This window comes from Dermacentor silvarum, chromosome 7, assembly GCF_013339745.2.
Source record: "Dermacentor silvarum isolate Dsil-2018 chromosome 7, BIME_Dsil_1.4, whole genome shotgun sequence".
Lineage (NCBI taxonomy): Eukaryota > Metazoa > Arthropoda > Arachnida > Ixodida > Ixodidae > Dermacentor > Dermacentor silvarum.
This window is the reverse complement of record NC_051160.1, coordinates 16,782,145-16,797,275: the sequence shown is the minus strand read 5'-3', so window position 1 is coordinate 16,797,275 and position 15,131 is coordinate 16,782,145. Positions and strand designations below refer to the sequence as shown.

General features: G+C 46.0%; 1 protein-coding gene across 2 annotated transcripts; it reads left to right on the top strand.

Annotated features, from left to right (window-relative positions):
* The first annotated feature begins 2,395 nt into the window (after positions 1–2,395).
* On the top strand, positions 2,396–13,924 carry LOC119457613 (retinol dehydrogenase 12). 2 transcript variants are annotated; one of them, XM_037719234.2, is made up of 5 exons: positions 2,396–2,582; positions 2,668–3,003; positions 9,188–9,376; positions 11,874–11,986; positions 13,067–13,924. In XM_037719234.2, the coding sequence occupies exons 1-5, from the start codon at positions 2,447–2,449 to the stop codon at positions 13,262–13,264; spliced, it is 972 nt and encodes a 323-aa protein (XP_037575162.1). In that variant the 5' UTR covers positions 2,396–2,446; the 3' UTR covers positions 13,265–13,924. The 2 variants fall into 2 exon arrangements, with proteins under 2 accessions (XP_037575162.1, XP_049526235.1); XM_049670278.1 differs by lacking the exons at positions 2,396–2,582; positions 2,668–3,003 and adding an exon at positions 7,534–8,179.
* The last annotated feature ends 1,207 nt before the right edge of the window (positions 13,925–15,131 follow it).

The following is a 15,131-nucleotide window of genomic DNA, read 5'->3' as shown; positions in this document are numbered from 1 at the left end:
CGTTATACAGACAGATAATTTTGCTGGGTTGCGGGAAAACTGAGGGTTGCACCGAGTTCGAAATTGGCGGGATTGTGTGTGTGAGGGGAGGTGGAGGGGCAAGGAGGAGGGATGATGTTAAGGGTAATTTGTGGTGAACATTCTAAGTTTGTGGGTTGATTACGGGCTTTGCAGATAATTACTAAATCCCCATTTTGTTCTTGTTGATAGGCGTTAATCGAAGCGCGTAGAATATTTCCCCGGTGTCGTCGGGGACATTCGCAGAGATTGCTAATGTCCTCGTGTGACTCCTTGTACATTATAATAAGCATGGTTTTCCATTCTTTTCAGATTTGACTCAGAGGGGATTACGTTACGATATAATTGTTTCGGATGTCTATTCAAATGAATGCAGAGCAGTATGAGTGGTTAAAACATTCCTGCCGTTAGCTGTCGTGAAAATTGGCACCGATTTATTATATACCGTTGCACCGTTACCGATGACGAAACGCATGAAGTTGCATTTGAAATACCGCGAGTCGACGAAATTCCAATACGCAGCATCAACATGTCAACCTACTATGCCTCTTCTTAAACATTGATCTATGTGTTCAGGCCGCGAAAAAACTTTTTTAACTACATTATATATGGGGATACGCTTACTATATCCACGTACACGGAGATGCGGCCTTCAGTATCGACCGGAGCGTTTAAACAAAAGGGTTGTTTTTCCCATTCCTACATACCAGCCAGTAATAATAACCGGCTCGAAAGGCGATTATGTATGTCCCTGAGCTGTCTATCGATGGGCCTGAGATAAGCAGGCTGAAGACACACGTTTCATGCAGTTCCAGACCAAAACGAATGCTCTGCGCTTCTTAATCTCTTGTGTTCTTTTTTCCTGCTAGTATACCGCCGCCACGTAGGAAGCGCGACATACACGGTGTTTTTTTTTTTTTTTTTTTTTCCTAGCTGCACCAAATTTTTAAAAATTGCCTGTGGCCATTAGCACAATTCTAACCCTGGATCTAAATTACTCGATGAGGCGGCCATTACGTCTACAAAATATCTCAATGCTTAGTGGAATACAGAACATAATTACAATGATTAACTTTCTAATTAATTATTTTACGGCACATATTTCAATCGACGAATTGTAGCCGGTGAGTTCACAAGACATATCCACTTGGAACGAATCTCAAGACACCACCAGTTTCGAGATATTAATTTTCAATGTGTCTAACGGAATGCATTGGCGTTCCGGTTACTTTTGTGCTTCAATATATGAAACAGCGTTTTCTTTAAAAAGTAAGTGGAACAACAGTGCACTTTTACCGCAACTTTGACGGTGCATATCTCGAAACTAGTGCCATCCTCCGAATTCGTTCCAAGCGATATGCCTTGCAACCTCACTAGCTACAATTCGTAGATGTGCCGTAATGTACTTAATGAAAAGTTAATTCGCGTAATTATGTTAATTATCCCATTAAGGTTTAGATTTCTCATAGAAGTAAAGGCCGCCTCATCGAGTTAAATTACTCGACTTATCAAGGGTTAGAATTGTGCTATTTGCCACAGGCATTTTTTTTCTTCTTCTTTCTGGGGTCTTACGAGACATTTATTGTTTTAATTTGGTGCAGCTGAAAGAAACAGCCTATACATGTACAGTGGCTAGAATAATATTCGGAAGGCTGTCGCTAGTGGTTTGATCAGCAAACTAATAAGGGACCAGCCAATGTAAGCTCTACGTGTTTGATTTGCTTGATTGTTTAATTTGAATTATGTTCCTCTCCACCTTTCTGCCACCTGACATCGTGCTTGATGTATTTTGTGTATTAATAAGTAAGCTGAATTTACGGTCCAGTGTGCTTTATGTGATATCCGCTGTGAGCGTTTTTTTAGGTCGTTTATGTCACCTGACTTCAAATCTGATTTTCGCGTTCTTTTTACCCGTCTTTTGTTCAGTGCCGGCTTGTTATGTTATTTTATGTAAACAATATATTCGTTCTACGTAGAAAAGGAGCAGCCGGCGCCGCTTCAGGGCGGCGATGTCTCCTAATTATTATTATTAGTTTAATTATGTAATAAAAAATTAAAAGAGGCTCGTCATTCTATGGACATCTCTGCCCAGAAGGTTCGCATCACTGCCGTGGATTCTGATGACATATTTCTCGACGTTCTCTCTCTCTCTCTCTTTTTTTTTCCCCTCACTACGACATCGCCTGAGAGAGGCACCACGGCTCTCGACTAAAGATAGCTCGCGTACGGCCGCCCGCACGTGCATGCGTAGCGCTCTCAAATCCACTCAAGCCGACCTAGTTTTAAAATGGGCTGTGGACATGCCTCGGTTACACGAGACCGCCGCTGAGTGCCGCTGCCTGTCTATCTATTCAAGACGCGAGCACGATTGTGGCGGGCGTTGCTGCTGCTTCTGCTCGCACGTTCCTTCGTTATCTCGCAAAGAACGATGCTGCTCTTGGCGTGTTTCGCACCGGCTGCCCTCCTGCTTGCCCTGTTCGCCTACAACAGGCTGTCCACGAGGCTATGTCGGTGCAAGACCGACATGAGTGGACGAACGGTGGTCATCACGGGAGCAAACACCGGTGAGCTGCATCATCAGCCTTGCGTCGTCGACGGCTCGGGTGACGGTCGCTCGCATCGCTCGCTCACGCACGCACGCACACGCAGGTATCGGCTACGAGACGGCTCGCGAGTTGGCCCTGCGCGGCGCGCGGCTGGTGCTGGGCTGCCGTAACGAGGAACGCGCTCGGCGCGCCGTCGAGCAGCTGGCCGCGGAGACGCGCAGCGCTAAGCTCAGCTGGCTACCGCTCGACACGTCGAGCCCGGACTCGGTGCGCGCTTTCGTCGAGCGCTTGCTGCGCCTCACGGGTGGCCAAGTGCACGTGCTGGTCAACAACGCGGCGACCGCGGCCGCCGACGACCGGCGACTGACCGCCGAGGGCCACGAGCTGACCTGGGCCACCAACTACCTGGGACACTACCTGCTTACACGCCTGCTGCTGCGTGAGCTCTGATGAAGTTTGTGGCCAGAGTGAATGAGGTCGAGCTTGAAGTCGCCACTAGGCAAAAAAAAAAAAAAAAAAGTAAATACAGTCGAATCCGGATATAGCGAACCCACATATAACGAATTAGTGTGTACAACGAACAGCAGTAAAATCGCCTTGAAATTTTTCTATAAAATATTTATTTTATATATCGAATTACATGTATATCGAACTTTTTTGTGATCCCCTTCAGATCGATATATCCGAGTTCGACTGTATTATTTTTGCAGCGCAGAGGACAAAGACTAGAGGAGGCACAGAAACGACACGACCACTACTGACGTTTATTGGTCGGAACACGGCCTTTTTAAAGTGGTACGTACTAAATAGAAACACTGAATCAATTTAGAACTATGAATTACTCTTTCAAGAACCTATTTAATTTCGCAGTAATAGGTTAATTATTAGAAGAGAAAAATGAAGGTCACGGTTGCTTTCTTCAATTTCGCTTCGATACTTCAGCGCGTTACGTCAGTGCGACGTCACGATTATTAAGTATGTTTTCGTATTTGCGCCGTTTTGGTTAATTAAAAGTTGAACTTGCCCAGTTCAGTATTTGGCCATATTAGAATGCAAGGTAGTCCATCTTTATCTATAAAAAAATTAACTATATAGGCCCTAGCAGACATCGTCAAAAATTCATGACGTCATTTCGTGCCGGGCGCGAACTTCAAGGTGGCGTCGCCCCCTGTCTTATCCAGCTTACGGAGCTTCCTCTCATAGTAAGAGTGGCGTTTTTTCTGTTGTTGCAGAAAGGTGTTTTACCAGCACAGCTCAAATTATTATATTTTCCTTTTTGGTGTCTTTTTATATAGACAACAGGCTTTCATCTCGCACATGTTCGTCGATAGGAGGTGTCATTACTGCTAATGTCTAACAGTATATACCGACTCGGAAACAAAGTAACACAAAACATGTTCACTAAGTAGTCAATTACCAAATTAACAAAGCCATCTCACCTACCTACGGCTCGATCACGTATACATATTTCCACTCTTGATTCATGTAATACCTCGATTATTTCTCCGCCCTCCATCGAGCCGCGCTTGGCGCGTGCAGCTCCAACAGTGTGCTGCCACATGCGAAGGGGTGGTCATCTCAAGAATATCAATGTGCTCGCTGAGACGTTTGTTAAGATTATTTATTTATTTATTTATTTATTTATTTATTTATTTATTTATTTATTTATTTATTTATTTATTTATTTATTTATTTATTTATTTATTTATTTATTTGCATACTCTCAAGGCCCGAGAGTATGCAAATAAGCATTGTAGAGGGAAGTGGATGAACAGAACAAATTATCAACAAAACAAATCGGTTAAAACTTTCTTGAAGATATCGTCCGGTCTTCGTCCTTTGGGCTGTATAACAATGAACAAATACCAACTCGGTCAATGTATCGTGCTCCTAAATACTGGAAACATAATCGCCGTCAGCCGTTTCATGTGCAGAAGTTTTTTTTTTTTTTTCATGACAAACTTTTAATTGGGGGTGGGGGAGGGATAAGAGACACTTAAAAACAAACTTGTAAAATGAAGAAATATTGTGATAAGAACCAGGCATTTAATGTTAAAATGAACGCAACTGCAGTGCTGTAATGCTGCGTTTTGAGTTGGTCGAAACACCAAGACAAAAATGGTCTTCACTACCCGAACCACCCGTTTCTCACACCCCTAGACCAAATCGCTAGCTCTTTTTTTTTTTTTTTTGCAATTTTCTGAGTAAGCTGGGCAGCATCTCCCCCGGACAAACATGCACGCAGTACTGAATCTGCTTGTAATGCCTTATATCTGGAAGATTCGCCCGTTCTCAGTTGCCCATGGGAGCTATATAGGCAACTGCTACGTCAGGCGCTTAGCACCATTTGAATGTTGACAAGTGCCTTCGGCTATACTTCTGGTGAACCACGCAAGGGCTGTCATTGAAAAGGACGAGAAACCTTAACCGTACTTGTCTAAGGCATAAAGAAACTGTTTTAGGCTACAATGGCATGAAAAGGTCCTATTTATTCAAATATTTAAAAAATGCTGAAATAATTAAGCTTTTTGTTTTCCGCGGCCATATGACAAGGAGTCGGCCACAAGCTCGTGTACTCACACCCCTAACTCACACCCTTAGGGGTGTGAGTTAATTATATACACATTTACACCCTTTTTCATTTTTAAGGGTGTAAATTATTTTACAGTGTAGTTATTTACCGCTAAAGACGCACTACGCTGTATTATGAAATAGCCAAGGACTGCGCTTAGCAAGTTTGAAGAACTTTTACCGAGTCACAACGGCCCAAATACGATAAGATATTTTGAAATCTGTGACGTCATGTTTACTTTAGGGCGATATGCGGTCTCGGCACGAAATTGAAAAGAAACCTTAACGATCATTTTTCTGTTCTAATAATCAACCATTATGTTGGCGCGAAAATAACGAAAATAACATTTTGCGAAAATACTTTCTCACTCTAAACTGACTATAGTGTTTAACCAAGAATGTCCGTCGATACATGCGGTGTCGTGAGCCGGGCTGGTTAAACTCGATTTGGGATGCAGGATAGGTGCGCCTCGATTGGGACCGCAAAGACGCTGTGGAGCTATGGTCCCTAGAATATTCCATAGTGACACCAAGACCCGGGATCACTGAGAGGGCGCCACTTTACCCGTAGTTGGTCACAGCCTATGGTGACATGGTTAGGGTCACGTCAACTATCTTTTCTGACACGTGATCTGACGTCATGCAGAAGGTAAGGAACGGGAGCAGCGCCCAGCTAAAGTTCTCCATGCTCTATAGCAATTAAATGATTGGGAATGTGGTCACAGAGGTTCCGTGGTTGAATTGAACGTAGGAAAGCGGCGCAAAAAGAGGTGTTAGAAGCGAAAAAAAATCTCCTCGCTGTTATCCTCTCTATCTGTCCATTTACTTCCCCTGTGTTGTCACGCATTTATCAATCCTCTTTTGACTTAAAGAACAAGCGAACCAACGCGGATCGACACGGCAGCTTTCAGCGGGATGTTTCTTATATGCAGAAGGTGTTCAGGGATACGTAAGAAACAGGCTGAAGAATTGGTGAAGAAGGGTTCCGTCGAGACGCGAAGAAAATGTAGATGATATAAATTTCCCTTTGTGGCACCTTGTCAGCACACCGATACGAAAGGGGAGTTTTAAGATGTCTTAAGTGCCTGGGTGTTTCGCCAAGTTCTCTCATGCAAGGGTAAGGTCAGGGTACCAGGAACTAGATTTCAAGAAGGCGTTCGATGTTGTCCCTCACTCTTTACTTATAGAAAAATTAGAAATGTATAATATAAACAGCACGGTTGTTAACTGGATAAAAGAATACCTAAATTTAAGAAAACAGAAAGTTGTGCTTAATGGAAAAACATCCCGTGAGGTTGATGTGTCCTCTGGCGTGCCCCAAGGATCAGTCATAGGACCGCTTTTGTTTCTCATCTATATAAATGATATTTGCTCCGGAATTTCATCGCAAATTAGGCTATTTGCCGATGACTGTGTTTTGTACAGGACTATTAATACTACCCATGACTGCAATGTCTTACAAAATGACCTGTATAAGATAAATGAGTGGTGCAACAAGTGGCACATGCTCATTAACTTGAAAAAAAAAACCGTTCATATGCGTTTTTCGAGGAAAAGAACAACTCATGACTTCTGTTACTCTTTAAATTCAACCACGATATTATCAGTTCAGGAGCACAAACATCTTGGCGTTTATTTCACACCTGTTCTTTCTTGGAGCCGTCACATTGACCACATCACAACTAAAGCATGCCGCGTTCTAGGTTTCCTGCGCAGAAATGCAAAAACGTTGCCACTGGAGACAAAGGTATCATTGTACAAATGAAATGTCCGATCTGTTCTGGATTATGCGTGCGCTGTGTGGGATCCGTGGTCGGCACGTGACGTAAACAGTTTAGAAAGAATTCAAAGCATAGCCGTTCGTTTTGTTTGTTCAAATTATGCCAGGAATTTCAGTGTTTCAAGAGCAAAAGAAAGCCTCGGTTGGGAATCGCTGCAGCAACGCAGGAAATATCTAAGATTGAAATTTTTTCACAACATATTCCACTCTCGAACAGGTATAGACCCCGGGAAATATTTTTTCAAGCCTGATTATGTTTCTGAACGGCTGGAGCATGAAAATAAGGTTAAAGAAATAGCGTGCAAAACTGAAGCGTTTAAAATGTCATTTTTTCCTAGAACCATAAGCCAATGGAACAAGCTACCATCCGATGTCGCAACGATTTTTTCAAATGATGTATTTTCAAACTGTATACGCCCACTGAAGTAAGATAGTGTTTTTGTGTGTATGTGCGAGTATGAAAGTGTTCCGGGTACATGTTTTGTTTTGCCTGCTTTATTGATTGCTTCTTTGTTTCCTTCTCTCTCCCCCCCCCCCCCCCCCCCCCCCCCCCCGCTGGAATGCCTACAGGCGCTGTGGGTATTGTGATAAATAAAAAAAAAGTAAAAAATAAACTGGAAATGCGTTTATGACAGACTTACAAGCCATCCAATCTTTCCATGCCTAATGTCCTTGGATCGTAACACATGGCATATATGGCATAAGCACGCTGTTCTGACTTGGCTATAGTCACCGCTGATAACTGTTAGTTTACATAGTAATGTACCTGTAGGGACGGTTGCGCCCCATATGCAGATGTAATATAAGCCCCATTTATCCCCAGCATGATCACCAGAGCAGTGACGATGCGGTCAGAAGTGCACCGCATACGCATGGACCCTCTTCGTCGCTGATATGGAAGGCTTGGTGGGTTCAAATCCGGACGGCGGGCGCGTCGTACCGCCCGAGGATGCCAGAGAAACCCTCCGCCGATGGAGTCGGTGTGAGCACCCGCGCTGTCTGAAGTTACTGCGGATGATGGACCGGGGTCAGAGTAGCGGTCACGTGACGGCCCGATGGCTGCTCGCTCGAATGCCAGCCACTCGAGCCGGAGACCGTCCGACAGGTGTTTCAGTGCGCATTCACCGAGTCGGACCCAACCGGGGCCGTTGCACCCCTGCCTGGTTGACCGTCGCGTCGGCGCCCGCTTGCCCGGACGCTGTGCGGCGGGACCTGCAGGGGGCGAGTCTCCACACCACTCCTGAGCCCGCAACAAAGTTTCCACGTTAGCGCGCAGTTTTTTTTTCTTTTTTTTTTCAGTAGGGCGTAAATCCGACGAATACACCGGTATAGACACTGTAACCGATACTTTTGCATTGCGCTGTGGCACACCCATGGGGGTGACTGTGAATCTGTACGTGCAGGGGGCCAGTCCACACCACTCGTTTGGTCGCAACGCGGGCATTCTATAGAGTGCACGCGTACATATACTGAAGAGCAAGCAATGTCACGACTGCAGACAACACAGAGACGTTTTACATTATTGCATTTGTCGAGGGTGCCCGTGGTACGTGACATCCCGCCCCGTAAAACAACCAATAAGAAATTGTGGCCGCTGACCAATTTTCTCGCTACCTTAGTCTAATGGATTCGTTATTCAACGCGATGTTTTTTTTTTCTTTTTTTTTTTTTTTTGCTAGCAGCCAATGACCTATGTGTGATGCCGTTGCAGTGGACCAATGGGCTCCATACATTGCGCAGCGACTGGGCAGGCATTGAAGAATGTACAAGGCTATGTCACCAGCTTTCTGCAACGGGCCTTTGATCTGTGGCTGGATATGCGTCCGAAGATTCCGGATAGCGGTGTCGCGGGACCATTCAGCCATGCATGACGTGTATATAGGTAGTGCTGCAGCGTCTGTTGTCTCATTTGACCAGTCTCGTTGAAGCTGGTCTATATGCAAGCCGATTGTGCACTTTCCGCGCTTCTTCGGCTACCTGTCAGTCGAGAACAGCAATTCGTTATGCAACGAGAGTGAAATAGCCAAAACACTTCTTATCTGCGCACATATCAAAATAAAAGCTGCAATCAAGCCTTTTATATTTCTTTTTTTCAATAATAAACTCCCAAAGTCGCCCTTCCGATCAACCTCAAAAACGCGGAGCACTACATGAAACCCCCCGTAGGAGAGCACAAAATGAAACAGCTGCATCGATAGGTTGGAATCACTACGAAATGTTTCTTGATCGCAGACGCACTAGGATACTAGTTTTCTCAATCTATATGGTGCAGCGACGCTACGGGAATGCGCGCCCTCTCGTGTCGTCAACCTGACGTCGGTGGTGCAGCAGCTGGCGCGCATCGACTGGGACGACGTGCAGGGTCTGCGCGGTGCATGGGCGCCCGGCCGCGCTTACAGCAACTCCAAGCGAGCCATGCTACTCTTCACCGCCGAGCTGGCGCAACGTCTGCAGGGCACCGGTATACGCTGCTTTCCTTTGTTTGAATTGTTATTATCATCATCATCATCAGCCTATATTTATGTCCACTGCAGGACGAAGGCCTCTCCCTGCGATCTCCAATTACCCCTGTCTTGCGCTAGCGTATTCCAACTTGCGCCTGCGAATTTCCTAACCTCATCATCCCACCTGACTTTCTGCCGTCCTCGACTGCGCTTCCCTTCTCTTGGTATCCATTCTGTAACCCTAATGGTCCACCGGTTATCCATCCTACGCATTACATGGCCTGCCCAGCTCCACTTTTTCCGCTTAATGTCAACTAGAATATCGGCTATCCCCGTTTGCTCTCTGGTGCATGCACACCGCTCTCTTCCTGCCTCTTAACGTTAGGCCTAACATATTTCGTTCCATCGCTCTTTGTGCGGTCCTTAACTTGTTCTCGAGCTTCTTTGTTAACCTCCAAGTTTCTGCCCCATATGTTAGCACCGGTAGAATGCAATGATTGTACACTTTTCTTTTCAACGACAGTGGTAAGCTCCCAGTCAGGATTTGGCAATGCCTGCCGTATGCACTCCAACCCAATTTTATTCTTCTGTAAACTTCTTTCTCATGATCAGGGTCCCCTGTGAGTAATTGACCTAGATAAACATATTCAGCAACCTTCGGTTTGCAGATGACATTGTCCTATTGAGCAACAATGGAGAGGAATTACAACAAATGATTAAGGACCTTCATCGAGAAAGTGCAAGAACTGGGTTGAAGATTAATATGCAGAAGACAAATATAATGTTCAATAGCCTGGCAAGGGAACAAGAATTCAGGATCGCCAGTCAGCCTCTAGAGTCTGTTTGAATTATGGAGGGAGTAAAAAAATTCCCACGGAAGCCACCTCACGACATGAATGTAATGTCGACGCTAATGCAATTAGCATTGGATCAATGTAGCGACTCACCGCATTGCCAACGCCGAAATGCGTCATCTCTCGCGCTTCGATCCCAGGGGACATGCTGCGCCATCTATTGTCGCCGCCGCGAAGTCCGCGCGTGGCGCGTGTGAGAATATACATTCAGACAGGATTTTCTGAATATACATAACGCGGGTTCTATCTCGCTCGCCAATTTGAAAGGTGTGTGTGTGTGATTGAACAGCGGCACACACTCATTGTCACATATGCTCAGTGACCCAAGTTGGTTCGACGGTTGGTTTTGAACTCAGTTCCTTTAGCATAGCAGCCCGATGCTCTACCCATTAGACCACTGACTGCTAAGGGACCCAAGTTGGCGGGAGAATAGCGACTCAGCTACCGGAATCGCATGTAAAGTATCCTTAGAATGAAGTCGAGAGTATGACGGAAGCCCGTCTGGTCGGAATGATGCATAGTTAAAAGGAAGGGATCGAGACACCGACCAAAAGTGGTTGAAATATATTTAAAAATACATTAACGTTTCGGCTCCCCCACGGGAGCCTTGTTCACAATGAAATATGCGGCAGAGCTTGCGCCATTTTATGTGCGGCTCATATGACGTGCAGGCTGCGCACGTTCCCTCCCGGAAACTCGGGCACGAGCTCGTGCGCGTAAAAGACCCTTTGAAAAAGGACAAGTTCCCAGGTGTGGTGTACGTCATTCCGTGTGCGGACTGTCCCTATGTCTACGTCAGAGAAACCGGAAACTTCAAAAAAAGACTTCAACAGCACAGAAATGACGTCCAAAAACGACACGTTGCGTCGAATGCCCTAGCCGAACACTGCGCAACTACGTCCCACACGATTAATTGGGACAAAGCTCTTGTGGTCGCCAGGGAAAGAAATCATTCTGCGCGTCTGTATCTTGAATCCTTAATCATCCAAACCATGGCGCACACTCTTAATCGCAACGAAGGAAATCTGCCGTCCATGTATGCCAAATGCCTTGGTCATGTCTTGAGCCGCACATAAAAAGGGCGCAAGCTCTGCCGCATATTTCATTGTGAACAAGGCTCCCGTGGGGGAGCCGAAACGTTAATGTATTTTTAAATATATTTCAACCACTTTTGGTCGGTGTCTCGATCCCTTCCTTTTAACTATCCTTAGAATGCTATAGTCGCATTAAAACTAGGAAGGAGCTTGGGGTACAATACAAATGAAGCCAGAAAAGGCCGGCCCAACACATAAGCATGCATGTCACGGTGCTAGCCGCGCTCAGCGCACGCTCTTGCGATAAGAAAACGGGTGGGACAGCAACGTTTGCATGGCTGCCGCACTTGCACGTTGACACGAAGACGATAGCAAATGTATACGTTGCAATAAACGACCGAGGTTGCACACGAATATCGGGAGAAAATGCGCACACAGCGGTTGGTATTATTCTGGTCCGCCGAGCGCTGGGTCATACGGATCGACTTCTGAGAGAGAGAAAGCGAGGGGGATGGCTTCGCGGAGAGTTGGCTTGCGAAGGCTGCAGGCTGCGTGACGTAATCCGAATTTGTTTCCTTCCTCCGTGGTTTGAATGTTCTCTTTATAACGCGGCGACATCCCCGCAGGTGTGAGCGCATGCGCAGTACATCCGGGTGTGGTGAACACGCGCGTCGCCCGAGGCCTAACGCGTGTGGGAGAACCCTGGTTCGGCTTGCTGTCCACCTTGTTCGGAGTCAAGGTGCGTATCTCTGGTGCTGTGTACTTGTATGCGGGGTTACGCGACCGGGGTATACAGATTATCACATGTTCATTGTATTACTTCGTCTGCGGTGACTTTTTTTTTTTTTTTTTTTGCTAGACTGTCACTTTTATCGATTTATCGCTTGGCTTAAAACGTGATATACAGGGTACAGGAACCGCTGTACTGCATTTGAAATTTCTTTAATGTTGTCGCCAATCTATTATACCAAAAGAACCCACCCGAAGGCTGCATGTGTAGTCTAACCCAACATAGCGTCTCAAAGGACTAGCTGTCACGAGGGTTGTGGATTCTCGAATGGTACGCGAGCACTAGCGATTACTCTGGAATGTACGGTCCTGCATTTATATAGTGTGTCAGACGTTGTGCTACACGTGGCTTATAAGTCATCGACAGTCGTTCGACGTCACGTACGACTTTGCCACAAACACCAATGACATTATATATCGCAATAAACATTACACACTACCGTTCGTGTTCTATCTTCCGAGGGCTTTTTTGTCACAAGATTTATCGCCTAAAACGTGATTCTGTACTGCATTTGTTTCGATGTCGCTACGTTTACCGAACCCGACAACCGAGCCGAGTCGAGCCAGCGTCTCAAAGGGCAGAAGCCCCTCCAAGCGAAAACGCGTGGACGGGCTTTATTGTCACGCTAGGGTTGTGGATTCTCGAATGGTACGTACGCGAGCACCAGCGATTACTCTGGAATGTACGGTCCTGCATTTATATATCGCAGGGATGGACACGTTGACTCAGTAGCGTACCCAGGATCTCCCGTTTGGCAGGACAGTTTGCATATAAAGCGCGGTCAGATCGGGAAATTGTCAAACAATGCGCTTTTTGTGAGTGTGCAGACGATTGCGCGTCTTATATCTTAGTTGCAGTACTGAAATGCGCAAGGAAAGAAAAGGGGTTAAACAAAAGAGGGGGGTTAAGTCGGCCTCAGGGGGGGGCCTCAAGGGGGGGGGGGGGGGGGTTACCGCCCGCGTCGAGTTCGTGTAAACGAAGCTATAGTGTTTTGTTCTTCACCGTCGCTACAACGTGACAATATTGCAGAGCGCGCGCGAGGCCTGCCAGACGACCGTGCACGCGGCTGTGGTGGCGAACCCATGCAACGGCTGGTACCTGTCCGAGTGTCGTGCTCGGTGGCCAGCTGCCCAGTGCCCCGACGACGAGCGGGACGCAGGCCGTCTGTGGGCGCTCAGCGAGCTCTGCTTCTCTACATTGCCGCCGGTGGGAGAAGGAGTTCAATGACTTGTCGCCTCTGCAGCCTGCAGTCTCGACGTTCACGCTCATTCTATACTGCACTGCCTGGGAGCCATGTCGCCTACAGTTCGCTCCACGCACATCGGACCCTTTCAACACCTACGCGTGTACAGCAGGCCTGTTACCGTGGTGTGCGGTTACGTCACGTGTGGTGTTCCTACGCGACGTAGGCCGGAGTTTAGCGGACTATAGAAATGCTTATATTATATAAGGCACCGTTTTGGACGTCGAGTGAGAGTGTCATTTGCCACTTCCTCCGGGTTTGGCGTCCGTCTCTCGCCGAGTGAACTGTGCCAGTCCTGGAGACCGCGTAATCGAATGTGGTGAATTTGGTGGACCGATCCTGAACCCATGGTGCATGGTGTTTCCTCGCAAGGAGTTTAACTCTCCAGAGCCCAACGTGCCATTCTTGATGCGTTGAATTTATACCTTTATACCTTTAGGCGCGAGGAACTTAACGCGAAGACCGCGGTAACATTTTTGATGCCACGAAGCTAAGTTTCAGAAATGGGTAGTTTAGGAAACTAACTGACTAATCCATTGCTGTTGTAAATACATTTTAATTCAAATACCATGTCATAGTGTTTTGTGTGATATATGGCCTCTTCATGGCTGCAGGCCAGAATAAACGTGAAGAACACTTTCTAATGTTCGTTGTATTGGCATGGCGTTTGCGCTTTGTGGAGTTTATGTGGTTTGTAATGCGGACCGATCCTGGAAGCAGTGCAGTCAAAAGTAAGTATATCCCAGTGTTAGTAACTTAGCTGGCCTTTAGTCACTTTAATGACAAATTTGCCTGTTTGACGTCTCATAGCTAACTCCTGGTGATCTTTTGTTGGCCACTTAGCGTTTCTGGCATTATTGTTAGATTAACTGCTTCGCTGGTCATCAGAGAAGGGAACCTGTAAAAGAAGCGAAATCCTGAGATTTATGCCAAGCGCACGCTGCCTGGTAGAAACATTCATCTTCGGTTTTCGACGTTTCTTTCGCACTCGGTCCAGAAGTCGCCATCATGTGAAAATAGAATCGCACGCAAAACGAAACAGCACACTTGCCATCCTGTGTTTCATACATCGCGTTTTATTACCAATGATTTACCTTCCGACGCAGCGAACGAGCAGCAAAAAACTTGAATGCTGAACGTCGTGTTGCTTGTTGAGGTGTGGAGACTGGCAACGGCATTCTCTCCACACTTGACACTGATTTTATGGCCGACATCAGGGATCCGAGGTGCGGCCTGATCATCGACGGGGCTATAGATATATAAGAAATGTTTTGTTTGTTCCTTAATTTCTTGTGATTTGTTTATGGTGCACCCAAAATAAGGTTGTTGGGCGAAGTGACGCGCTGCTTCAATATTCAGGAAAACATAATTGTGTATACACTTCTGGCGTTCGTTGAAATGGAGGATGGTACTGCCGCTGCAATCGTCAAAGCATTAGAACAACTGATGACGCTCATCGAACTTGACATATAGGGTTTACTTACCGTTCTACTATATACCAGGGTTACTTTGCCTTTAAAAATTAAGATTGTTCATTCGTCGCCGCATACATTGAAAAAGTATAGGTAATTAGGCATCTAGCAACAATTAAAACATTGAAAACAAGGAGGACTAAATTTTGAAAAAGTCATCATTTTTACTTAGCGATATTTCGCTAAAAATGGACACATTCGGGCGGCGAACGGGCGATCTTGTTGAAAAAAAGTTATGAACACTTGTCTGGTACAACACTGAAGAAATAATAATAATAAAATAAAATTGGAGGACGCTTAAGCTTCAGCTTTAAGAGTGGAACGCGATAGCGTTATCGGGACCCGTTCGCATCGCATTTTTTCTTTATGAGTAGGGTTC